The sequence below is a fragment of the Manis pentadactyla genome, chromosome 5 (assembly GCF_030020395.1).
Source record: "Manis pentadactyla isolate mManPen7 chromosome 5, mManPen7.hap1, whole genome shotgun sequence".
Taxonomy (NCBI): domain Eukaryota; kingdom Metazoa; phylum Chordata; class Mammalia; order Pholidota; family Manidae; genus Manis; species Manis pentadactyla.
The window spans coordinates 161,425,481-161,450,379 of NC_080023.1; the positions used below are offsets into that span (position 1 = coordinate 161,425,481).

The 24,899-nt window shown below is 58.1% G+C and overlaps 3 protein-coding genes across 4 annotated transcripts in view; 1 reads left to right on the plus strand and 2 right to left on the minus strand.

Moving 5' to 3' along the window:
• ZHX3 (zinc fingers and homeoboxes 3) overlaps window positions 1–2,534 on the minus strand; it is a 136,023-nt gene extending 133,489 nt beyond the window's left edge. The window contains exon 1 of the mRNA XM_057502997.1: window positions 1,725–2,534. The gene's annotated coding sequence lies outside the window, so the exon portion shown is untranslated. The remainder of the gene's footprint in view (window positions 1–1,724) is intronic.
• Window positions 2,535–2,688: 154 nt separating this feature from the next.
• LPIN3 (lipin 3) lies at window positions 2,689–17,644 on the plus strand. Of its 2 annotated transcripts, none has more exons than XM_036902265.2 (21): window positions 2,689–2,846; window positions 6,270–6,422; window positions 6,515–6,714; window positions 7,715–7,810; window positions 8,680–8,945; window positions 9,157–9,243; window positions 9,764–9,884; window positions 9,996–10,296; window positions 11,080–11,179; window positions 11,318–11,478; window positions 11,882–11,975; window positions 12,073–12,142; window positions 13,540–13,632; window positions 13,710–13,753; window positions 14,478–14,616; window positions 15,615–15,763; window positions 15,947–16,033; window positions 16,500–16,652; window positions 16,812–16,926; window positions 17,006–17,109; window positions 17,296–17,644. In XM_036902265.2, exons 3-21 carry the CDS (start codon window positions 6,523–6,525, stop codon window positions 17,438–17,440), a joined length of 2,517 nt encoding a protein of 838 aa, XP_036758160.2. In that variant the 5' UTR covers window positions 2,689–2,846; window positions 6,270–6,422; window positions 6,515–6,522; the 3' UTR covers window positions 17,441–17,644. The 2 variants fall into 2 exon arrangements, with proteins under 2 accessions (XP_036758160.2, XP_036758161.2); XM_036902266.2 differs by lacking the exon at window positions 2,689–2,846 and adding an exon at window positions 3,453–3,605.
• Window positions 17,645–18,252: 608 nt separating this feature from the next.
• On the minus strand, window positions 18,253–24,640 carry EMILIN3 (elastin microfibril interfacer 3). The gene is made up of 4 exons (XM_036902267.2): window positions 24,298–24,640; window positions 22,851–22,973; window positions 21,485–21,708; window positions 18,253–21,227 (listed from the first exon to the last, which is right to left on the minus strand). The coding sequence occupies exons 1-4, from the start codon at window positions 24,462–24,464 to the stop codon at window positions 19,447–19,449; spliced, it is 2,295 nt and encodes a 764-aa protein (XP_036758162.2). The 5' UTR covers window positions 24,465–24,640; the 3' UTR covers window positions 18,253–19,446.
• Window positions 24,641–24,899: the final 259 nt, after the last annotated feature.

Consider the following 24,899-nt stretch of genomic DNA (forward strand, 5'->3'; position numbering starts at 1 on the left):
ATTATTGTCCCTACTGTGCTAGGTTTTGCGAGACTCAAATGAGACCATGCAAATGAAGAGCTCATCATGGTGCCTGCACCCAGAAGGTGCTCAGTAAGTGTTTGCAATTGCTACTGGGAGTGGGCAGTTGACACGCCAAGCAGGGAAAACATGAGCAGGAACAGTGGTAGGAAAGGGTCCCAAGCAAGGCAGTTGGGTTGGCAGAAGAGCAAGGCCCAGCCCAGCAGCCAGGGAGTCAGCATTGTGCTATGGAAGCAGCTGGGAGGTATGTGCAGTTCTGGAGCAGGGTAGTGACAGGTGGAAACTGAATATGGCAACACTGAGTAGGAGACTGTTGCCAGCAGCAAATGCCATGTTCTGGGTTCTCCTTAGCTGTTTGGCCAGGCATAGGGTTGCCAGATTTATCAAATAAAAATAAAGGATGCCTAGTTAAAATTGAGTTTCAGATAAACATCAAAAGTAGGTTTTTTAGTGTAAGTATATCCCATCCAACATTTCGGATATACTTATACTAAAAAGCATTCATTGTTTACCTGAAACTCAGATTTAACTGGGCATCCTTTATTATTTTATTAAAAATAAAGCAACCTTTATTTTTATTTGCTAAGTCTAACAATCCTTAGCCAGACATCACTGCCTGCCCTCCAACCCCCAAGCCTGTGCACAGGAGGGAGACAGCTACAGGTTCCACTTTAATCCCAGAAGTGGGCAAACACAAGTGCCCATGTTGCTTGCATACTCAAAGGATGCCTCAGAGATGGTGACGTAAACTGTAAGCTAGAGCAACTTGACCCTTGCCCCTTTCAGCTCAGCAGAGTGTTAGTACAAGTCATACTACCAGAAGTTGCCTCTGTCTCCCATAACCAGCAAATCCCAGATGATTCATAGTTCTAGAAACAAGCCTGTCAGAAAACCAATTTCTGCAACAACCTTTATGTCAACTTTTTATTCTCTAACAAAAAACAATGAAAACAATTTGTACTCCACCTTTAAAACAATGTGATAAACATTATTGACTACTTAGTGTGCACCCTGCACTGCATTCAGCATTTTATTTAGCTCTGTAGTTCTCAGCCTTGGCCTCATGGTACAATCACCTGGAGAGTTTAAAAACAGTCCTAGGACCCCAGGCATCAGTATTTGCACAGGGCACAGTGGTTCCTATGCACAGCCAATTTTGAGACCACTGGTTTAATTCATCCTGTTTAATCCTCACAATACAATCCTGCAAGGTAGGTTTTACCTCCATTTTTGCAGAAAAGGAAATTGAGGCTCAGTGGGGTAGAGGGACTTTGGCATCTGTAGGTACAACCTCTGACCTCTCCTTCCTTCCTTCCTTCCTTCCCAGGCTCCCTCAAGGAATTCCCAATGTTCCAGCATTTCACTGTTAAATATAATAGTATAATATATAATGCTTCCACAGATATGTTTGTGGTATGACAGTGTCCTCTGGCCACCTTGAGATAGCTCGGCTCCCCACAGGGCTCTTCCGAGATACCGTAAGCCAGACACAGGCTGGTTCAGGGCTGACACCAAAGGACTTCTGGTGAAGTGAAGACAACTGTGGCCAGTCACTGCCAACCAGGTCCCATCATCTCATGAACAACGGAGGCCACCTCTCACTCCCCACCCCCCAGTACCTTCTAAGCCGGGCTCTTTGCCCTCGTGCCCAATCCTCCAAGTTTTTCCTTGGTGCCTTCCCTCTTTACAGCAAACTCCCTCACCTCCTGATCTTCTCAGCTATTTTCTTTGCAGAGGCCGTGCATCTTCACAGGTTGTTGGAGAAGCCTTTGATCCAGGACAGGCCGTGAACCACAAATCCAAAGGGAAAAACCCGTTCCCCGGCCTGAGCCTCGTCCGTGGTTCTCAGTACGATGGATCCTTAAAACTTGAGCGCCCCTGAGCTCAGGTGTCCCCTTCCTGTGGCGCCTGCCGGCTGAGCGGGCGCTCCGTTGGACGAGAAGGCTGGTCGCCGCCTGACCTCTGCTGGCCAGTGGCGGTATTGAGCCCTGCTGACGCTCCCCTCCGTGCGGCGAGTGGGTGGAATGGAGAGTGGGCATTGATTGGGCCCCTGCTGTGCGTCAGGCACTGAACTGGGCGCTGCGGTGTAAGGATGAGCGCGACCTGCTCTCACGGAGGTCAAATTTAACTTAAGATGCAGACAGTAATCAAATAGGCATTCGGGCAAATATAAAATCACAATTGTAGGCTATGTGAGTGTACGATACGAGAGTCCTGTGCAGTCTGGGGTGTGAAGTTGGGGGTGGGGGAAGGACTGTCAGGGAAAGCTCTCCCCGAGGAGGCCACGTCTGAGCAACAGGTGCCTCACAAACTCATTCCATGTAATCTCGAAAATCCTTCAAGGTGGCTATCCCCTTTGACCAAGCAGAAAATGGGTTCAAATTGGGGAGAATTTACCCAGGGTCACACAGCACGCTGGATGCAAAGCCGAGAGGGTTTAGGTAGGCCCAATTCGCAAGACTCCGCAGGTCGGCCACCTGGATACTCCGTCCAGCCGCTGTAAGGCCCGCGGCGGCGCAGGGCTGGACCTGAGAGGGGCGGGGCTCCGGGTGAAAGGGCGCCCCGGGGCGGGGGTAATGGGCGGGGGCGGGGTCTTCTCGGGGGTGGAGCCTGGACGGATTGGGCACTGCGGAAGCCGCCCTAGGCTCGTGGAAGGGGCGGAGCCGGGTCTCACCCAGTCCGAGAGGAGCCGGAAGCGCCAAGTGAGTGCGGGGCCGGGCATACTTACCAGCCCGCCCTGTGCTCTCAGGTAGAGGCAAAGGCGTCGGGTCCCGGAGGTCCAGTGGGCAGCTCCCCAGTAGGGCCCGAAGCGGGCCTGAGAAGAGGTAACCCTCCCTCGCCCCGCCTTGCCCATCTGTCTTGCCTTCCGATTCGTTCTTCCCTGTTCCCGGCCCGAGTCCATCTCTAGCCGTCAGAAGGGAGCTCAGGGGTGGCGCGACTGGCCTCGTTTCGTCCATCTTCCTGGCCGGCAGCTGCGGGATCTCTGGACATCCAGAATGTGGGATCATGAAATAACGAGATGCACAGACCTCCCAGGGGAGGTTGGTACAGTTTCACCCCAGGCTGACCGTGTGAGCTTGGGGAGGGCACCCACCCTCTCTGGTACTGAGTGTCGTCAGTTGCAAAACGGTCTGATCCTTGCTTGCCTTGCCCTAAGACTGGTCTGGTCAGGTGCGGTAGGTGTGAAGGAGCTTTCTCCCTTCCGGGGCTATAGGAATGCTTATCCTCCTGCTCCCTTTGGGCCTAGGTGGAGAGCTGTACCGGTCTCCCTCCCACCCCCAAGTCTGGGAGTCCAGAAAGGCTCAGAGCTCACACCCAGGGCAGCTTGTTCCGGCTTCTCTGTGGTGGAGTTGTGACTGGCCCAGGAGGCCTGTGGATGTTCCCAGAGTGGGCACTGAACACTGGAGCCTACCTGCTCCCTTTGCAAACAGTGGGGCCAGCATTGTGCAGGGCCTTGAATGCCAAGTTAAGAAGTTTGAACCCTCAGTCGCAGCAGGGGCACGTGCACTGGAGTCTGACCTGTATCACCCAGGACCAGCCTGGGTGAGGGGGGCTGTAATGGTGCCAGGAAGATGTTGCCGTAGGTAAGTGATATATAGGGACATTGATCATGTGCTAGTGCTTTGCATGAATTATCTCATTACCCACACATCCCTGTGTTATCCCCATTTCAGAGGCTGAAACTGAGGCTCAGAGGTGACAGGACATGCCCAAGGTCACTGCTAGTAAGTGGCAGTGGGGATTAGAGCCAAGACAGTCTGTAGCCAGGACATCCAGTTATAAAGCCTTGACCTAGGACAGCAGGAGGAGAAAGAGGGGCTGGGGAGTGGGAAATTGGGACTAGGCTTCAGAGGGCTTGGGAGGGAGGGATACCCATGTGTCCTGAGAGGAATTCAGCTGACTGGACCCCCAGGGAGAGGATGGAAGAGACCACATGGAGGAGACCACGGAGGCCGAGCTGGGTCCTGGGGAGAGGACGTGCCTTCAGAGATGGGTACAGATAGAGAAGGGAGCCCATGGCTTGGCTCCCAGGAGCCTGCTGATGCTAAGCAGGCAGATGTGGGGGGCATCCACTTGGGTTAGGAGAACAGGGAAGGAATTCTAGACTGAGCAGGGTTTGAAAAGTTTAGGCCTGTTTCACAGAAGGGGAAACTGAGGCCAGCAAGTTACGTGCATGAGGATACTCCGTGGTGGATCAGAGCAGGACCCAGTGCCCCTGGGGGCTATCTCTGCCATTCAGCTATTTCTGCTACCTGTGTGACTCTCAACGGTGGGACATGTGACAATGTTTGGAGATAGTTTGATCGACACATCTGGAGGGGGTTGGCTACCTGCATCTAGTGGGTAGAGACTAGGGACACTGCTAACCATCCTGCAGTCTCCCCACAACAAAGAATTATTCAACCCCAAGCAGCAATGAGGCCAAACTTGAGAAACTCCGTACTGGGTCCTACATAGCCTGTGTCCATCCCCACCCCCCAGCCCTACTCAGCTCTTTTGCCCCCAGCAGGGCAGATAGCTCAGACGTGGGCCTCCAGCTGGGAAGAACTTTGCTCCCACCCTGATCTGCCCCTCCCATGCTTGCTTCTTTATTCCTGGAAACGTTTGGAGTACTCTCTGTTTTTCCTAGGCACAGTGATCTAGATAGAGCCCTGTCCACCACATGTCTGTCCTTGTCAGTCTGTCTGTCTCTCCAGACCTGTATTCAGAGTTTGGTATAAGGCCAGGAAAAACCAAAGTGGAAATACTCACCTAACACATAGTAGGTGCTTTTCGGATAAAATGTTTATTAAACTTGAGTGATAATTTCGGGGTTCACAGAGCTCCATTTATCCAAAGTTTTAGCAATTCTAATTGTACCTTATGTTTGTGAAGCTCTGTGTTTCTAGCAAGCTCCTAGGTGATGCTGACACAGCCAAGCTGTGGACCACATTTTAAGTGGCAGAACATTACAGGCTGAGCAGAGTTGAGCTGTGGGCCGGGCTGCCCTCTCTGAAGACAACTGCACTGTGGTTTAGGGACCAGGGAGTGGAGGGAACCATGGCATAGAGTCCGGAAACCAGGATATGATGAGTCATTACTCTCTCCCTCCATCCATGGCCTATTAGCCTCATAGAGTGTGAAGAAGTTACTTAACTTCTTTGAGGGATGGTCTTGCATGGCAGGTAATCCTCCAAGGGTTCTGGTGCAGGGTCTAGGAGAAGAAAGTGCCCTTCGGGGGTGGGATGGCCTGAGTCCTGACAGCCAGAGGGGCAATAGGCCACTAGCCCAGCTGGCAGGGAAGGGGCAATGAGCTGGAGCTGGTAGGGAGGAGGGAGCAGGGCAGCGGGCACCGTGCCAGCGTGGAGGCAGCTCTCATTACGTCCCTGGCTTTTCTCCATGGCTGCCGCAGCCTCCTGCTCTGGCTCACCCAGCTTTGCTTGGTGTGAGAAAGCTGGAGGGACTGGTCTGGCTGGTGGGAAGAGGAGCAGCTTTGATGCATTTGGGACCAGCCCAAGGCCTGAATGTGAGTCTGGGAATTAGGATTTGGGGTTAAGAACTATGGCCTAGAGGCCCTGGGGTCAGGCTGTGGGCCATGGATGGGCTTCCCACCCATCCCAGGGAATCTGGGAAGGAGTTCAGAGTTAAAATGGGAGTTCCTTCCACCTCCAGATATAGGGGATGCCTGCCTTGAGCATCTTAACCCACGAACAGAACTGGGCGGAGGCTTAAGTCCCTGGTGTATCCCCACCCCTGGCTCCCCACAAATCAGCCACAGTGGCCCAGCAGAACCCCTGCCAACTCCTAGGACCAGGAGTCAGCATGACAGCTGACCCCATTTCTCAGATGGAAAAACTGAGGTTCCTCCTCCCTGCTTCCTGGGAAAAGAGCAGTGCTTAGGGCTGTCTCCCTGACCCAGCAGGGGCCGGACCTGATGTGTCATGTGGTGCCCCCCAATGCACCCCAGGGAGGAGGGCTGATGTACTCCTGTTCCCACAGTTAGGCCACCCCCACGGTTAACACTGAGAGTCCTGCAGCCACACAGGGTTGGGTTCAAATCCTTGTTCCTCTATTAGTTGTGACATCCTGGACAAGTCACTTCACCTCTCAGCCCTTAGCTGCTTGTCTGTAAACAGGAATAATGACACCGGCTTGGTCATTCAGATGAAATGAGCCCTGCCACTGAGCACCACGGTCATTATCATTACTCATGGCATTTAGAGGCACAAACACCCTTAATTGCCTTACCTGATGCCCTCATTTGACAGATGTGGAGATCGGCACTTGGAGAAGGCAGGTGGCTGTCTAAAGATCCCTTGAGCAGCCGGTGGGTGAGCTGAGGCTAGAATCCACGTCTTCAGGCACACCTCCCATCTCATAACTGCTGCCAGTCTGCGAGGGCATCCTGCAGGCATCTCGCTGTAAGCCTGGGGACTGGGGCAGTCAGCCCGGGAGCCTCCCCACTGAGGGCGGTGGGCCAGGCCTTTGTCCCAGCACCTCCTCCCTTTCCTAGCACTAGCCATGAACTATGTGGGGCAGCTGGCAGAGACGGTGTTTGGGACAGTCAAGGAGCTGTACCAGGGCCTGAACCCAGCCACGCTGAGTGGCGGCATCGATGTGCTGGTGGTGAAGCAGGTGGACGGCTCCTTCCGATGCTCGCCCTTCCACGTGCGCTTCGGCAAGCTGGGTGTCCTAAGGTCGCGGGAGAAGGTGGTGAGTGCTGGCTGCCCAGGGAGCCGCCGCAGGGTGGGCTCTTGAAGCCAGTGTGGCCCCTGCAGTCCCAGGAGAGGACCCGGGCCTCTCTTAGGTGGGGATCTGTCCTCTGGACAGGCTTCCATTCTGTTGTATCTTCTTTGAAAGCTTTGGGTAGGTTTGGGGTTTTAGTTCAAGGTGGTTCCCATTTTCCCCTGTGAGTAGCATCGTGGGGCAGCCCCTGGTACTAGGGTCTGGCTCCAGCTTCCTAAGACCTTACCTGTACGTTCTTAGTAAGTCGCTTCACCTGTGCAAATGGATATGCTTGCTCACACACCTGGTGATGATGGGATGATTTGGGAGAATTAAATTGGAGCTGATAACATTGTCCCAGGGCCAGGTATGTAAGTGACATTCAAAGGGTGGTTTCCCTCCCTAAAGAAATGTGCGCTGTCTTCACTGGGCTCAGGTGAACATGACAGATTTTTGTTGGCACTGAATCTGGTGTTTGAAAAGAGGTCTGGTGGGCCCAAATCCCTTTACATTGGGTGTCTGTGAACTTTCCAGAATCCTAAGAGGAAAGTATGACCTTGTGGGAGACAGCATAGCTAAGTGGGTAAGAGCTAGGGCTGTGAGCTTGGACCTTCTGGGTTCATAGCCTCCCTTGGGAACTTTCCAGTGAATTACTTAATCCCTCCAAGCCTCAGTTTCCTCATTTCCTCATCTATAAAGTGGGGATGATAGCTACTGCAAGGGGTTGTTGTAAAGGTTAAGCAGGATAGTCTAGCAATGGTCATTCTTATCATTGTTCATGTAGTCAGCAATGCCTAGGCACTTGGTGAACTTGCAGAGACCCTCAGAGTGGGGAGCAGCCAGCACACCATGGTATGGGGGAGAAAGTTCCAGCAAGTGCAGTCCTTGGGGACAGCAGGGAGCCGGGTCTGCAGAGCCAGCTGAGGGCTGGTGGACTGGAGCAGGGGAGTGAGGGATGCTGGTGGAGGCCACGCACATCACACTACAGGTAGACATCGAGATCAACGGGGAGCCGGTGGACTTGCACATGAAGCTGGGAGACAGTGGGGAGGCCTTCTTTGTCCAGGAGCTGGAGGGTGATGCGGTAAGTGCCTCACAGGTCTGATGCAGGGGGCCGGTCAGGGCTGCCACCAGGACATGCTGACAGAGCCTGGGTGGAGTTGGGCGGGGTGGGGGCAAGAGCTGATTTCCTTCCCAGGGAAAGTTGGGGAAGGTTTCCCAGAAGACACCTGCACTAGGCCCCTGAAGGAGGCCTTCCCTGGGCACCTTGAAGAGGAGGAGGGTGCTGGGGAGTGGCTGGAAGGCTGGAAAGCATGAGATGGATTGTTCTGGATTGGGGGCTGACTCGGGGCAGCTGGAACAAGAAAGTGGGAGGATGGGGGATGAAGAGAGAGGTGTTTGCGGAAGGGAGGAAGGGCCCAGCACAAGACAGCAGAGGTGTTTTAAACAGTTTGAGTTTGACAATCTCTCATGGAGCCCCAATCGTATGCTAGACACTGTGCAGTGGACCTGGATGAGGGGTGAGCCCTGCCTTCAGAAAAGCTTCCCACAGTAGCCTGGGAGACAGACACGAAAACAACAGATGATGGACTATGTGGTTATTGCAGTGGAGGATGCTGGACCTGGGCAGGGGAGAGTCAGGCAGACTTCTTGGAGGAGGTGATGCCTGGCTGAGTCTTAGAGCAAAGAAGGAGATGAGAGGCTGATGCCTCAGTTTCTGCCAGACAGTGGCTGCGCAGCACCCTGGCTCACAGTGGGCTGCCTCTGGGATCAGGGCTGATTTATCTGGGAGGGAGCTTAGAGGCTAAGAGCAGTTGCAAGGCCTCCACACCTGTTTTCCTGACTCGTCTCGCTCCACGGCCTTGAGACTCAGGCAGGGCTCAGGACAACACAGGGGTGGGGATGCGCCCCACGCTGGAGCTCCCTCAGTCCTGCTCCTGGTCGGCTCCACAGGAGCACATGCCTACCCACCGGTGCACATCACCCATCCCTTGTGGGGGCCTATCTGCATTCCCGTCGGCCTCCCAGCTGGGCACCGCCAGCGAGTCTGAGGCCATCAGTGAGGATGTGGCCTCCATGGGACGGAAGAAGAGGCGTCGCAGGAGGAAACCCAGGAGAAAGGAGGGCACCGGGGTGGCCGATTCTAGTTCTGAGGAGCCGGAGCCAGGCACCGACAGTGAGCCATCCCTGCTGGAAAAGCCAAGACCCGAGCCCCCAGGGTGTGTGGGGACCAGGAAGGGGCTGAGGGTGTGGGGATGCCAGCCAGGGTTCAACTGCTGTTTCCTTTGCTGATGCTGTGTGACCCTAGATAAGGGCCTCGACCTCTCTGGGCTTTAGCTGTTTCACCTCCCCAAGTCCCTAACATCCAGGCTCCTATGCCCAGGGTATCCTGTCTTGTCAGTGACCAATTACTTCCCTGTGGCCCCTCAGAAGTGTCCAGTCAGAAGGGGAGGAGTCCTCACCACAACCCAAAGACATCTACCCCTACTCTGATGGCGAGTGGCACGCCCAGGACAGGTGAGGCTCCAGGTGGGCTGCAGACAGGAGCTCAAGGCCACAGCCTCTGAGGGGTGTCCATTCACATTTTTCTGATGAATAGTAACACAGAGCACATGTAATGTGTTTACTGGCCATTTGTGTATCTCCTTGGTAAAGTGCTGATTCAAGTCTTCTGCCAACTTAAAAAATTGTGGTAGAATAGACATAACGTAAAATGTACCATTTTGGAGTCCACAGTTCAGAGGGTAATTTGGTCTATTGACGATGTGTAACCATCACTGCTATCTAGTTCCAGAACTTCATCGTCCCAGATGGACAGCTTGTACCTGTTAAGCATTCACAACCTTGCTTGTTTTTTTTAACTGACTGCCTTCTTACTGTAGATTCGTAGGTGTTCTTTACATATGTGTATATTCCTTATCTGCTGTGGATCTAACACAGGCATAAACATATGTTGCAAATATTTTTTCCCAGTCTGGGGTGGGCAGTGGTGGGCGTCAGGCTGGCTTGGGGGCCTCTGAGGTCTTGTTCCCTGCAGTATCTCATCAGGTGGGCTAACGTCACCTAAGAGCGACTCAGAGCTGGAGCTGCGGACCCCCGAACCCAGTCCCCTGCGAGCTGAGTCCCACATGCAGTGGGCCTGGGGGAGGCTGCCTAAGGTGCGTTTCTCCATGTCAGCCTCCCATCCTGCCTTTCGGGGGCTCCGGGACCCTTGTGGGGCAGGACTAGAGTGACTAAGCCCACATCCTGTCCCTTTTGTCTGACTGCAGGTGGCCAAAGCAGAGCGGCCTGAGTCCTGGACGGCCCCCGAGGGCAGCACCAGGGCCGTCCCTCCTCCTCAGGACGGGCCTAGCACCCCCTGCATCTCTCTGGCTGGCACCGACCTCGTTCAACCTGACATGGAGCCCCTCACTCTGGTGGGTCCCCCTCTTCCTGCCCTTAAGAGAGAGGAAACCAAGACTCAGAGTTCCAGGGAAACAGGCCTCCCTCCTGTGATGAAATCACTGAGCTGGGCTGCTCTGGAGGGCCCAGCTTCCTCTGGGCAGGCGGAAGGGGTCTCCAGGAAGGGAGGTGAGTGATGGCTGGACCCCTTCCTAGTGCTTCCCTGGCCTCTTGTTAACCCCAGGTGGATGCTCGGACTTCAAGCATATGGTGAGCACTGTTGTGTGCCAGACACTGTGCTTGGCCCCGGCCCTCAGGGGGATGGCAGATAGGTGACACAGGCATGAACAAGGAAGAGCATGGCATGGGTGACATGGGGCAGCAGCGTCAGTTGGGATGGGCTGCTTAAATCATGTGGTCAGGGAGGGCTTCTTTGAGCGGGTGATGCTTGAGCTGAGATACGGACGATAAAGATCCAGCCAGTGAGGACCTGAGGAAGAGAATTCTGGGCAGAGGGAACACCATGTGTCATGGCCATGAGGTGAGAGAAAGGTTTCATGTCTAGAAAATGAGGCAGCTTGTGTGTCTTGAGCGAGGCAGGGCTGGGAGAGGAGGCGGTGAGGTGAGCAGAGGCCGGATCCTTCCCAGTTGAGAGCGTGGAGAAGCTCCAGGCCTGCACTGTCCAGATGGGTAGTCACTGGTTATATGTGGCTATTCTAAGATTTAATTAAAATTAATTAAGATTAATGACCTTTAAATTCCCATTTCTCTGTCACATCACATGTTAAGTGTGCTAATAGTCTCATGTGGCTAGTGGCTACTGTGTTGGACATGCAGACACGGGATATTTCTATCATCATAGAAAGTTCTATGGGACCACAGTTGCTTTAGGGTGTTTAAAGGCAAGGGGACACACCACTCACACTACTGAGCACCTGTTAGGGCTACAGGTATCCCCTCCTCTGCCCTCAGGGTCCCTGAAGAGAAACCAGCACCTGGGCCCCAGCGATATCTACCTGGACGACTTGCCCTCTCTGGATTCTAAGAATGCAGCGCTTTACTTCCCCCAGAGGTGCCTGGCTTCAGGGGGCCGGGGTGTTTTGGGCCAGAGTCTGTGGGCCAAGGGGCAGTTATTAAGGGCCTGGGAGTGGGGGGGCTCCTTCTCCCAGCTTCCTTGCACTCATGTCACCGTTGGCCCCTTTGCCCTCAGTGACTGTGCGTTGGGGCCCAGGAGGTGGAGTGAACCCAGCAGCCAGAAGCCCCTGAGGGACTCCAGCCCTGAACAGGAGCCAGAACCCAGTCTGGACACAGTGGACACGATAGTGCTGTCCCTCTGTGGTGGCCTGGCTGACAGCCGGGACATCTCACTGGGTATGTCAGGCCATGGCTGAGCCCTTCTGAGGACTGACTCTTGAGTCCAGGGTGGGAGGGAAGGAGGAAGGACCCCAGAGGGTGGGGCAGCAGAGCCATAAGGCGGCCTGGGGGCTGCTGCTTTCTCAGCCCCATGGCGCCCTCACTTGGTCAGCAAGGGCCAGGCATTCCCAAGGTCCCTAGGGGCAAATGCTTGATGCTGAATTAATGACTTACCTTGTGAACCCAGGGTGGCAAGTGTGTGGGGTGGGAAAAGCAGATGCAAAAGACACAAATGGGGAGGAGCCTGCTAGGGCAGGGAGCCAACCTGCAGGAGACCTGAGTGGTAGAAGCAGGAGGGTTTGGGGAGCGGGTCACGTGCTATGTGTTGGCCCCATTCCTCACTCTCTGCCTCTGTGCCCAGAGAAATTCAACCAGCACATCATCTCCTACCATGACCTCGCCAAAAACCCCGGCCTCCTGGACGACCCGAACCTGGTGGTGAAAATCAATGGGAAGTGAGTAGGGGCAGGGCTGCTGGCAGCCCCGGAGAGTCAGTCACCTTGCCCTCCAGGGCCATGGCTGCTGCAGCCCCTCACCCTGTTGTCTCTCCAGGCATTATAACTGGGCTGTCGCTGCCCCCATGATCCTCTCCCTGCAAGCTTTCCAGAAAAACTTACCCAAGGTAATGGTTAGAGCACCACTGGGCCTGCTGGAAAAAGTGGCCATAGCTTTGGGGTGGGGGGCCCGTGGCTAGGAAGTGGAGGTCGGACAGAGATGGGCCTGAGGCTGACCAGCTGCAACAGCCCCTCTGGAAAGTGAGACAGAGGCGGTCACCCCCTCCTATGCTAAGAACCTCTCAGGCTGGGCTGCAGGTGCGTGCTTTATCAGCATCCGTTTATTCAGTGCCTACTGCCTGCCAGGCACAGGCTGGGGGCAGTCATGCCCTCCTAGGAAGACAGTTAATCCAAGATGCAGTAAGATGATCATAAAATTCAGCTGTGAGAATTGGGAAGGAGAGATCCAGGTGCTTTGAGAGCCTACAACAGGAGGGTTTGCAGAGCAAGAGCCCACGGCAGCGATTTGAAGATGAGTAAGCCTTGAGCAGGGAAGGCGCGGGAACAGCTAGGAGGGGCGAGGCAACCCAGCCTCTGCAGTCCCTCCCAGAACCTCCATCCTGTGCTGGCCTGCACCTGCTCCTCCGGCCTTCTGGGAGGGTCCAGGGCTCCAACCTGGTGTGGCCCACTGTTCTCCGATTGGTTAGGCTCACCCAAAGAGTGTCACTAACCCGATGGTGACAGCTGGTGCTTCTCTTTGGTGCGGCTCAGCTCCGTGCTCTGGCTGACTCTGAGTCTGAGCTGGGACTAGAGTCTGTGAGAAGGAAGAGGATCACTGCCCTGCTGGGCAGACCCACCGCTTGAGGCCCCTGGGAGATCCTCCAGCCTGTTCCCAGCCCTGGCCAACGGCCCCCCATGCCCATGTCCTCCTGTCTTGGGTTCCCCATTCTGTTTGGAGGAAGCTGATGGGGCCTTGGCCTGGGCTCTCCCTGGGGTTATCTAGCACAAATCTAATCAGCACTTTTTCACAAGGTCTTGCTTCCACCAGACATAGTGGAGGGAGGTTGTTCATGGGATAGAATGCTGACCTTAAGGGCTGCCTGGGTTGGTCTTGGAGGTCGAGGGGAGTACTGGCTATAGACTGTCCTTCCTGCTGCCACTTGCAGGACTCATGCAGGGAGTAGCAGATCTTGGGAAACTCCCAAAGCACTGCCTTCAGCTACTCTAGCAGGGAGACTGACCCACAAGATTTGGAGGCCAGGCCAAGGCTGGGCAAGAACTAGAGGGTTGGGGCTGGAGTGGAGTACGGGTGGGCAGGAACGGCCCTTGGTCTCCCATGCTTAGCTCCATGATTCATTGCTCAAAATCCCGGGATAGAGGTGAGCGTGCTTCCTCAGCCTCCAGCTGCTCATAGCACCTTGCTCTAGGGTTGGCCCCAGGCTCCGGCTCAGGGGGCCCCAAGGGCAATGTAAGGCAAGTTTTGGCAGTGTGGGAAAAAAATGCCGTGGCCTTCATCTGCCCACAGAGCGCTGTGGACAAGCTGGAGAAGGAGAAGATGCCCCGGAAGGGTGGGCGGTGGTGGTTTTCCTGGCGACGCAGGGATTTCCCAGCCGAGGAGGTGGGTAGTCATGGTCATAGAGTGGGGTCAGCACTGGAGGAGGTGAGGTTCACACCAGAAGGATATTCCTCCCACAGTGCAGTGCCCAGAGGGAGAAAACTGCAGCCAGGGAGCAGCGTGGGTGAGTTGCAGCCAAGCCTGGGGAAGACTATGGTGGGGGGGGAGTAGGGGGGAGGGGACCGACACAGAGGTGGAGCCAGCACCCTACCCCAAGCCACATGTGGTGCTTTATCACTCCCCAGTCACTTCTACACCCATTGTTTTTCCTGAAAAATGTCCCCATTTCACAGATGGGAAAACTGAGACCTAGAGTAACACCAAAGGTCCCACAACTGGGAAATGGGAGAGCTGGAACAGGTGCCCAGCATCCTGGCCCTGACGAGGGGCTCCTGTATTAAGAAAGGGTGGTGGGACTTCCTCTGTCCACCAGGAACTGGCTGACCTTCCTTCTCACCTCTGAAGTGACCCAGAATACCCAAGGTTGGGTGGGGGGGGGGGACAACCAAATCAGCCAAAGCCAAAGCAGGTGGGACTGGGGAAGAGCCCTACCAGGCGCTTCAGGGGTTTTCAGGTGAATGTCTTTAAAGCAGGTACTGGCAGGCTGCAGGGCTGGGAGCTCTGGGTCTCAGCTCCAGCTCTGCTGTCACCTGCCTGGGTGTAGACTCTTGGCCTGCACCTTATGTCTGCTGCCACCCGCAACGTGGGTGGCACCTAGAGGAACAGTGCTTTCTGAAAGGGCAGGGACAAGCCCCAGGCTCCCTGTGGCCTGGGCTGAGGGGTGAGCATCTACTGGGATGAAGGGCCTCCAACTGGGGGAGGTGGCCTGAGAGCTGGGCTGCCCGCAGAGAGAAGACCGACATCCTTAGCAGCGAGGACGACTCCCCAGACAGCCCCGTGATCCTCGAGGCCCCCTCCCTGCCCCCGTCGCCTCCAGCCTACACTCCCACCTACAGGAAGTCCCTCCGCCTCTCCTCCAGTCAGATTGTAAGTGGGCATGGCTGTGTTTGTGAAGGGCTGGTGGGGCTGAGGTAGTTTTGTCCCAGAGCCTCTGAAGGCCCAGTGAGGAATGACTCCTTAGAGCCACACATTTACCAAAGTCCAGAACCCATCCTGTTGGCATCCTCCCTAATGGCCTCTGCATGAACGTGGCTAGGGGCAGGGGCTCACTGTTCTGTGTGCCACCCCGTTTGTCGGATGAGTCATGGGAAAAGCCCTCTCTGTGTTGTCCTAACCTATCAACCTGCAGTGGGCTGGCTGCTTCTGGGTCTGCCCTCGGAAGCCATGCTAAAGGAATCAAATGCTGGGGACAGCCTCTCAGATTCTGGTAATCTTAGGGCCCAGAGTCATGTCTTCAAGCTCAGTAACTGGTGGTTCCTATAAGAAGGATGTTTTCTTCCTTCGAGCGGCTCTGTGGTCAGGGAGGTGCCCAGGAGGGTCTGGCTGGCCTGGTACAGAACTGCTGCCATCTCTGTGGTCCTCAGTGGTTCACACCCAGCCTTGGGGTCCACCAGGGCCTGACAGCCTTGGCTACCTGCTGTAGCTGAGAGCTGCCCCGATCCTTCTCTATGGACCAAGGACAGCTCTAGGTCTCTCTGCGGGGATGTCACAGGTACCCTAGCTTTTGCAGGGCCCCTCGTATAGAATGTGGTACCCCCGCCAGGCACAATGCCAGCCTTGGTGTTGACCTGAGAAACTTGAGCAGGTGTCACAAGCCAGGCTTTGTGAGCTTCATTCCTAAGGGGCACGAGGGAGGCTAGGGCCTGTGCCTGGCACTGTGCAGGCCCACTGGTACTCCCTCACCCCTCCTCGAGGCCACCCTCTGCCCATGAGGATGTGTCTGCAGGTAGCTGTCTCTGATAAATTCAAGCAGGTTCTCTGAGTTGGGAGGAAGAGGAGAATGAGAGGCCCCAGGTTGGGGTGAAAGGGGGTGGACAGTGCCTGGCTGTGGTGGATCACAGCTTCCCCCCTTTGCCTGCCCCCAGCGGCGCCTGAACTTGCAAGAAGGTGCCAATGATGTGGTCTTCAGTGTGACCACCCAGTACCAGGGCACCTGCCGGTGCAAGGCCACCATCTACTTGTGGAAGTGGGACGACAAGGTGGTCATCTCAGACATTGATGGCACCATTACCAAGTAAGCCCAGTTGGCCAGGGAGAGAGAGGAAGGGCCTGGGGCCTCGTCTCCTTCTGGGCTAGGGGAGGGGGGATGGGGTCAGAGGTCCTCTCCCCCAGTACACCTTCCTGGGGCTAGGCCCCATTGGGCCCCACACGTGGAACACGAGGGCTGCCCTGCAGTGACCCTTCTCTGTGGCTCTAGGTCAGATGCTCTGGGCCACATTCTGCCGCAGCTGGGCAAAGACTGGACACACCAGGGCATCGCCAGTCTCTACCACAAAATCCACCTGTGAGTGTCTGGGCTGGGCTAGGGCAGCACCATAGGGAGGAAGTGACAGGGCATCTTAGACCACCCTGGCCTTTGTCCAGGCTTGAGGGCCAGCAAGGCTCACCAGGGCATGTCCCTGGAGTACTGAGACCTACTTACTAGGCCTTAGTTCTCATGTGAAACTCGTCTCCTGTGGTCTGGGGTCTGAGTCTAACTGCCGGCCTTAGTGTTACAGAGGAAACCTACGGTTTTGCTCAAACCCTCATCCAGCCCCTGCACCTGGGCCTCAGGACTCTGTCCATGCCCCTTCTACCTGGGATGGCTACTGAGGCCTCATGTCTCAGGCCTGAAGTCCCCTCCCCACCAAGGCCTTTAGGTTTGAAGGCCAGAACCCCAGGTCTGGGCTGAGGTGGCCGAAGCCAGGAGGGCGGAATGGGGGCTGGCTGATCTCTGATGGCTTTATGCCACCCCTGTCCCCCACCCCCAGAAATGGGTACAAGTTCCTGTACTGCTCGGCGCGGGCCATTGGCATGGCTGACCTCACTAAGGGGTACCTGCAGTGGGTGAGCGAGCGGGGCTGCGGCCTCCCCAAGGGCCCCATCCTGCTGTCTCCCAGCAGCCTCTTCTCCGCCCTCCACAGGTAACCACCCCTATAAGCTAGGAGCCCACAGCCCCCGGGGGGAGTGGCAGCCTCACTGGCATGTCAGCTGGGTCAGACCCCATGTCACCTGACCTGGCCATCCTCTGACTACCACCCCTCCTTGGCTCCCTTACCGGCCCGCGGCCCTGGCTGCCCCAGGGAGGTGATTGAGAAGAAGCCGGAGGTGTTCAAGATTGCCTGCCTGAGTGACATCCAGCAGCTGTTTCTGCCCCACAGACAGCCCTTCCATGCTGCCTTTGGGAACAGGCGGAATGTGAGTGTGTCCCTTCCTCTCGGACTGAGCCACCTCCTCTCCATCCCCTGGCCCATCGGCCCCTTCTTGTCCCCTGCAGGATGTCACTGCCTACCGGCAGGTGGGCCTGCCTGAATCTCGCATCTTCACCGTCAATCCCCGGGGAGAGCTCATCCAGGAACTCATGAAGAACCACAAATCCACGTGAGGCCAAACGCTCCATGTGTCCCCCAGGCCCTGCTCAGTTCCCAGGCCCCAGTCCCACCTCCCCCCAGGGACTCGTGCCTTGCCCAGGGCTCCCAGGCAGGATGCAGTCTTTTTCCCTAATGTGACAGAGGCCAGAGCCTGGCGGCAGCTCAGGCTCTCAGCACCGGCCTGTTCCGCCCATAGGTATGAGCGGCTCGGCGAGGTGGTGGAGCTCCTCTTCCCACCTGTGGCCCGTGGCCCCAGCACAGACCTGCCCAACCCTGAATACAGCAACTTCTGCTACTGGCGGGAGCCGTTGATCACTGTGGACCTTGATGTCCTGGCCTGAATCTGCCCTGGCTGCCCTCACCTCCCTGCCTGGCCCAGAACTGACTGGGCATCCCAATGCCACAGGGCCAACCCACCGAAGGGGACAAGACCCACCCTCCTCCCTGGCCTGTCCCCTGTGCCAGCCAAGCTGCAGGGGGTAGGCAGCTGGTCCAGGCCTCAACATGGTCTGGGCCTATAGCAATTAAAATGATAGTTTCCTGGCCTTGCAGTGTTCTCTGTGCCCTTCATGTCATTGTCCCTGCCGCTTGAGACCATGCTTCAAATCCTCATAGGACAGAGAGAAGAGACAGACCCTGGTGTGGCCTGTATGCACTGGGAATGGCTGGCTGGAGCAGTGGAGGCTGGGGAAGAAGCCCCGGGGAAGAACGAAGTGCCCCTCCTCCGCCCCCTCTCAGAGAGCTGGTTCCCTCTGAAGCTGGACCCTTACACAGCCCTGGCCCCGTCCCACGGCTCTTGGGCCAGACGTCACTTTTCCCCCTTGTGCCTGGTATCTGAGAACATCCCAACCCCCCTGCCCCAGCTCCCCTCTGACATCACGGAAGGGGGTGATTCCAGGCGGTGCAAGGGCTGAGGGAACATGGCTCCCACTTGGCCTAGCCTGCACCCCGCAGCTGCCCCTGCCCCTCAGCACCTCTCCAGAGGATGAAGACAGGTGGGGGTTGACCTGCCTGCCCCCCCCCCAGCCTTTGCAGCCAGTGCAGCGCCCACCCAGCTGCTGAGTGACCTCTCCCCCCAGGAGCTCTGGGAAGCAGGGCTGACGTCCCACTGCCGCTGTCCCTCCTACTTTCTTTGGGGAAGAAAGTACCTCTAGATGGTCTACAAGCTTTAATCCAGGCCTGCCCTCCCTGAGCAGTCTCACAATGGAAGGAAGGAGCCCAAATGTCAGGAATCTGAAATGCGGAGCAACAGGGACCTGGGGAGCAGCACAGAAGGGCCCAGGCTGCCCTGGAAATGGGGGTGGGGCGGAGGGGGGTGGGACTGGCGTCAGGGTCTCTGGGAACTGCACGGGCCACATGAACACGTGTTTTCAGGTTGTCCCGTGATGGTGTCATACCTGAATTTCTCACAGCTTTGTGAACATCTGGGCGGGGCTGGAGTTTTGCTAGGATATTGGAAACGGCCTGGAGCCCTTCCCTCCAGCCATGGCCTCCTGCCCAAGGTCTGGCCTCATTCAGGCCATGACGTACATGGGGGCTGTTCTTTGGAGAGGCCCTAACCTGGAGGGAAAGATATGCCCCCAGATGGAAAGGAGAGGACTGGGTGGGACTGCAGTGCCCTGAAAACATCTTCAGGGAAGGGCAGGGAAAGGATAATTTGGGGTGGGGTCTCCAGATGGCCTGGACCCAGTCCTTTCCTCTGGGAATCTCCAGCTGCCCACGTCTTCACCCTGGAGGAGGAGCCAGAGGAACAAAGAGAACTCTGGGCTGAGTCCTGTGTTTCTGTGCCGTCCTGAAGGACCTGTGGGGCAGTGGAAGCCTCTGGTCCTTGGTTCAGAACAGCATCTGAAGCTGCCAGGTGTGAGGATGGTGCCAGTGGGCAGACACCCCCTCCTGCAGAAACAGCCCAGACGGCTGGGGAGAGAAGCCAAGGGGATAAGGGAACCAGAAGCCTTCACGGGCTGGGGGCTATTGCCCATGGGCCAAGGGAGAGGTGGACAGGCCGCTGTCTGACTGGGCCTGCAAGTCTTTGCACAGCTGCTGACTCAGGGTGTCTGCAAAAGAGCGACTTGCAGACTGAATTGTGAGGTGTCCTAGGTCCACCCTGGCCTGCAGACACAGCATCCTTGCCTTGACCACTGTCCTGAGTTGTCCAGTTGGTACAGCACTGTGTGGATTTTGGTGGCTGGGATAGTCAGATGGAGCTAGACCAAGACTATTCCTTCAGTGGCCTCAGAGGCATCCATGCTGGCCAGGGGAGCCTGGGAGGTACTGCTGGGCGAGGCTGGGCTCTGGAGGGATGTCCCCAGGGCTGGCAGGATCGGGGGGTAGGTCCTGTCCCACCTGCCTAGTCAGCTTGCCCTGGCCGTGCCTGTTCGGTCAGCTGTGCCTGGCAGTCCAGCAGGTCGTCCCGGAGGCGGGCGATGTCCTGGGCATGCTGAGCTAGCGTGCGGTTTAGCTGGTCCACATGGTCCCACAGGCCCTTCCTAGGCCTGAGTGACTCGGTGGGCAAGTTGTCTGGGCCCACGGACAATAGGCCTAGCCTCCCACATGCACCCTCCACTTGTGCTACCCTCTGGTTGAAGTGGCCCACCATGTGCTGGAGTTCCTGGGCTGTGTCCTGGCAGCGGCTCAGCCCCCCGGCCACATTGGCCATACCAGCCTTGAGTCGCTCCAGCTCCCCCCGCAGGCTCAGGACTTGCCTGTGTCCAGCCTGAAGCCTTGAGCCCTGGCCGTTGACCTGCTCCTGGATGGCATGGACCTCAGCCTCCACCTTGCGTTCCCGCTCATCCAGGGATGTGTTGGCAGCCAGGAAGGCATCGGAGTACTGGCTGACGGAGTCTCTGAGGCCTGTGAGCGACTTGCTCACAGAGTTCAGATTGACCTTAAGCAGGGTGATCTCGCCTTGGAGTGAGCTGCCCGTCGCTTCAGCCAGCTGCTCCTGGACTTCAGCCACAGTGCCATTGAGCTGCTGGAGCAAGGCTGTGTGGCTGGCCACCTGGCGCAGGAGGGCCTCACTCCGGCTCTGCCAGGCCTTCACCTCTGCCACGAGGTTATCCAGGATGGCTGAGGTGGAGCTGGGAGTGCACGAGGTCTCCAGTGAAACCAGGCGCTGTTCCAGCACAGCCAGCTCTGTCTGCACCAGTGGCCGTGCTGACCTGCCTGGTAGGGCACTGTCATGGCTCAGCTCCCCAGCCAGTGTCACCAGGCGCTCCTCTAGGCTCTGTACACGCTCCTCCAGCATGGTCCTGAAGCTGCCCATGCCCCAGCTCCCCTCCCCCAGACAGCAGCCTCTTGCTCCGTTCTCCGTCCCGTTAAGGGTCTCCAGCCCCTCCAGCAGCCCATCCATGCCCCCATCAAGTATGGCAGCAGAGAGCCGCGTGAGCTCATCCCTGCTTGGGGAGCCATAGCCCCTTTGGGCCTCAGTGACTGCCTGTAAGTTCCTCTCGAGGCTGTCCATGCGGGCACTGATCAAGGCCAGCTGGCCACAGCAGCTGCCCCTGCCGGCCACACTCAGGCCCTGCAGCTGGGTACCCAGCTGTGAGAGCTCCTGGCGCAGGGCCAGCTCCCGACCATCCAGGCTCTGGTGCAGCCTCTGGCTGGCTGCCTGACCCTCCTCGCACTGCTGCCGCACCTCCTGCACCCGCAGGTCACATGTGCTCTGGACACCTTGCAGCTTCTGTTCAAAGCCATCCAGCAGGCTCCCCCAGAGTCGGTGCAGCCGTCGATCCATGTATTCATCCAGCAGTGCCAGGGAGGTGAGTGGAGATGGGGGGGCCTCCCGCAGCCGCTGCAGGTGGGCCTCATGGCCGAGCGCCAGCCCATGCACCTCATCCAGCAGCTGCACCTTGGTGCGGAGCGTGTTGCTCACCTCTGTCACCTTGCTCAAGATCTCATCCAGGGGAGGTGTGAGCAGCCCTCCAGCTCGGTCTCTGGGGTTCACAAATCCCTCGGCGATGACCCCAAAGCCCACAGGGGCAGCAGGAGCTCTGGGGTCACCAGTCATCCTGTTGGGGTCTTCGTGGCTGGCCACCAGGCCTCTGAGGGTACCATATGCTTGTGCTAGGCGTTGGACATCACCCTCCAGGCGTTCCAGCCGCTCACCGAATAGCCCTGGGCCTTTCCTTCCTGGGAAAGAGGAGGAGAGAACCTCAGGGACATCACTTGTCCTGTGGCCAGGCCACCAGAGAGCTTTGTGTTTGAAGCCAACCTTCTCACTGGGCATAGCTCTCAGCTTTGAGAGGGAGCCCTGGGGGATCACCCCATGCCCAGCATGAGATGCACCCTCCCCAGCCCTGCCAGAGCTCAGCCAGCCTGGGTCAGTCACCTCCCCACCTCCTTTGAGAAACCCAATCACCTGGTAGGGTCTCCATGGGCAGACTCACCATGGGGGCTGGGGACTGCTCTGCTAGAAGGAGGGGGCCTGGGGCCCGGGCCCAGCTGTCCCGAGGGAACCTGGGGCTCAGGCTCTGGCTGGGGTGGGGCAGCGCCCTGGTCCGTGAGGTGTTCCGGGCAGCCTTCTCCAGTGAGGCCGGGGCAGCAACGCCAGGCGAGTTCTGTCACTGTCTTGTGGCCCACCCTGTATCTGGGTCTGAGCACAGTGCGGTACCTAGGCCAGGGGCAGGGAAAGGACGGGCCTTGTACCTGTGGGCTGAGGCTCCTGCTCCTGGCAGGTGACCTTGTCCCTTCTCTGGTATTCAGGGCCACTCTCAGGCACTCGTACAAGACCTGGATGTCTCCCAACCTCCACACCAATACCAGAGTTCTTCCTTTTTCTGTGCTTAAGGTGAGGGGGCTGTGGAGTGGAAGCAGGCCTTGCAGAGGTTCAGAGATAGGTTAAGAGCAGGGCACAGGTAGGAACCCCATCCCATCCTGTTTGCTTTGGGGAACACTACCAGGGATTTAGCCCATTTTGCTCATACTGCCATCAGAAATTCCACTCTGGCTTTGGTAGCACCTTGAAGAATTCTGACAAACCCCAGCCCACCCACAGGCAGGTGTGTGGGCATATGGCCCTGGAGCTGCAACCAGCCCTTCTCACTGCCCAGGGGCCACTCCTGGCTCCCATCAGCTCCCCTTAGTTCTGCCCAACCATCCCCAGCCCACTCCAGGAACTCAGCTCTGGCCATGGAGGCTGGTGGAATAGCACCTCTGATTGTGAGCACAGCGGAAGCCCCAAGGGTACAGGGCAGTGCTCACTAGAGGCCACACCCTTATCTGCTCAGCTGTGTACCTGTTCCCCACTGACAAACTGGCGCAAACAGCTTTGTTTTCAGACATGCATTTGACCTCTCCAAGTACAGACCTGTGTATCACACCTGTGTGCAATCCCACATGTCCCCACACAGCCCCGTCCGTCTGGCCTACACCCCAGTAATCTGACTTCCAGCCCCTCACCTTGGCTGCCATGGGCACCCCAGCTCTCCCTGGGCTTGTCCAGGGCTCCCTTTGCATCGACCACTGCCAGTGTGGTTCTCTGCTCCCTCTTTTCTCCACCCCTCCTTCGCCTCTGCTCCTCCTTCCTTGCTCTGTCCTGCATCTCCTCTGGGAGCCCTCTCCTGACCCTCTGGAGTTCCAACCTGAGCCTGCCCTGGCTCTTTGGCCCCTTCCACTGGCCTGTGTGGGGGCTGGGCAGGCTTTGGGGAGCCCGAGGAGTCCCAGCCCCTTGTGGAGCCCCTTGTGCTCTCAGCTGAAAGCAGGCCCAGGGCTTGTGCCCAGCAGTCCTGTGTGGGTGGAATGGGGGTGACTCACGTGACTGTCCCAGGGCACTTGGGCCCCCATCCACACTGCCGGTATTCAGCCTTTACATAGCGCTCTGCTCCCTCCTGTAGGACACAGGTCACATTCCTGTGCACCACGTAGGCGCAGAGGGCCCTGCAAGGGAAATGGCATCCTTGGAATACCTGGCCTGGGCCAGGCCCACCGAGGCTCCTACATGCTCCTTCCCCAAACTGTGGGCCTCAGCAGGGGACCAGACCCCATCTCTCTTCTGTCCCTTCTTCCTTGTTCCTGGGCGCCAGGCCCACTGTTGGCTCCTGCAATCTCAGCCTCCCCAGTGGGCTGGTCACGGGGCAAAGTGCTGGACTGCTCAGGAGCCTGGTGCAGCTGCCCTCCTGTGGTCTTCCCTCCCTGGATTCCCCCTCCAGGGTCTCACCATGTTCCCACCCTCCTCCAACTCCTTCACTGGCTCTCAGCTCCTTATCTTGATACCCAAGGCTGCTGAGATCCCCACTCAGTGCCTGAGTGAGTGCCTTGGAGACCACACTTCTCATCCTCCCTTCCTTTACTGCCCCCGGGGGAAATACATGCCACCCTGTGGTGTCCAGCCCTGTCTTTGCTCCCGGTTCCTCAGTCTCAGATCACTTTTTGTACTGCCTCCTCCAGGAAGCCCCCTATGATGTGCCCAGGCCCACTAAGTTTTAGCCATGGGCTGGACACTGTCCTCCAATAATAACTCTCAATTGTGGCTAGAGTTCAAGTTCAGCGAGCACCCCAGGCAGAACCCCTAACTCACCTGGCTGAGGCCAGATGTGAGCCATTGCCTTCTGAAGACCAGAGCCGAGGCAGGGGAGGGGCAGCAACCCCCCTCACCAGCCCCGAGGCCCAAGAGGGTGGCTGCCTAGCATAAGCTGCCCTCCCTGTGGGCTGCTATAGGGCTCTAGAGCCACCACACAGCCCCCAGCACCTAGGAGCCCCCACTGGCTTTGCGGCCCCATTCACTCTGGGGTTCCCAAGGGGTTGCAGGGGCCAGACTGACCGCAGGAGGGAGCGAGCCGCGGGACGCGCGGCTCCATCTCCTACCTGGTGGGACAGTGGAGAGGTGAGAGGCCCCGGCCAGGGGAACGGGGAGTGAGGGGTCCTGCGGGTGGCGTGCGCCGACCGCGCTCCACCTCTCCCTCCACCTGGTCTGCTGCGCCCGGAGTTTGTACACAGCGCAGCTGGAAAATGTTACTTGGTTGGAAAGGTTTCCGCGGGCACTGCCAGGATCGCAGCCGCCGCGCCAGGCCCCCTCGGCTCATTTTCCTTCTTCAGCCCCGCAGCCTCCCGGAGCTCGGGGCGCCCGCTCTGGCAGAGGCTCGGCCACGGGTGCCTGGCGCCTCCCATCCCCCGCGTGCGGTCTGGGCAGGTGGGAGCGGCGTCGCCAGGGCCCGGTCCCTCCCGCTTCCCGCCCGCCGGTCCCGGCGCTCCCCGCGCTTACTTGTGCGGCCCCGGGCGCAGCCGCGGGCGCCATCCCGTCGTATAGAGGCTGTAGCGGGAGGCGCTGAGCGGCGCGGGCCGCGCGAGGAGCGGGGTACCCTTGGCCTGCGCCCCCAAAAGCAGCGCTGCCATGGCGCACAGCCAGACAGGCAGGCGGCGGCGGCCCATCGCGGCCCCCGGGTCTCCACCTGGTCCCGCGTGGGGGCCCCGCCAGGTGTCCGCCCGCCCGCCGCGCCGCCCCGCCGCTCGTCCGCCCGGGTCCCGCCACCGGTCGCGGCCCCCGGAGCTCGCTGGCCCGGCCGCCTGGCGCTTCGCAGCGGCTGCGTCCCGCGGAGTGGCCGGCGCTGCTCGCGGCTGGGGCCGCAGAGGGGAGGCGGGAGGCGGGCTCTGCACGGATTAGCATAAACTCGGGGCCGCGTTGCTCTCCTCCGCCGGCCCCCTCTTCGCCGCCAGCCCCCCGCCCCAGCTCCAAGCTGACGCCCGAGGGGCCGCGTGCAAGCAAGAAGGGGGCAGCCCCGGTGTGGCAGGGGCGCAGGCAGTTGCGGCCCAGGAGGCCCCCCCAGACACACCCATCCACCACCGCCGCGAGCCCGCTTGCACCAG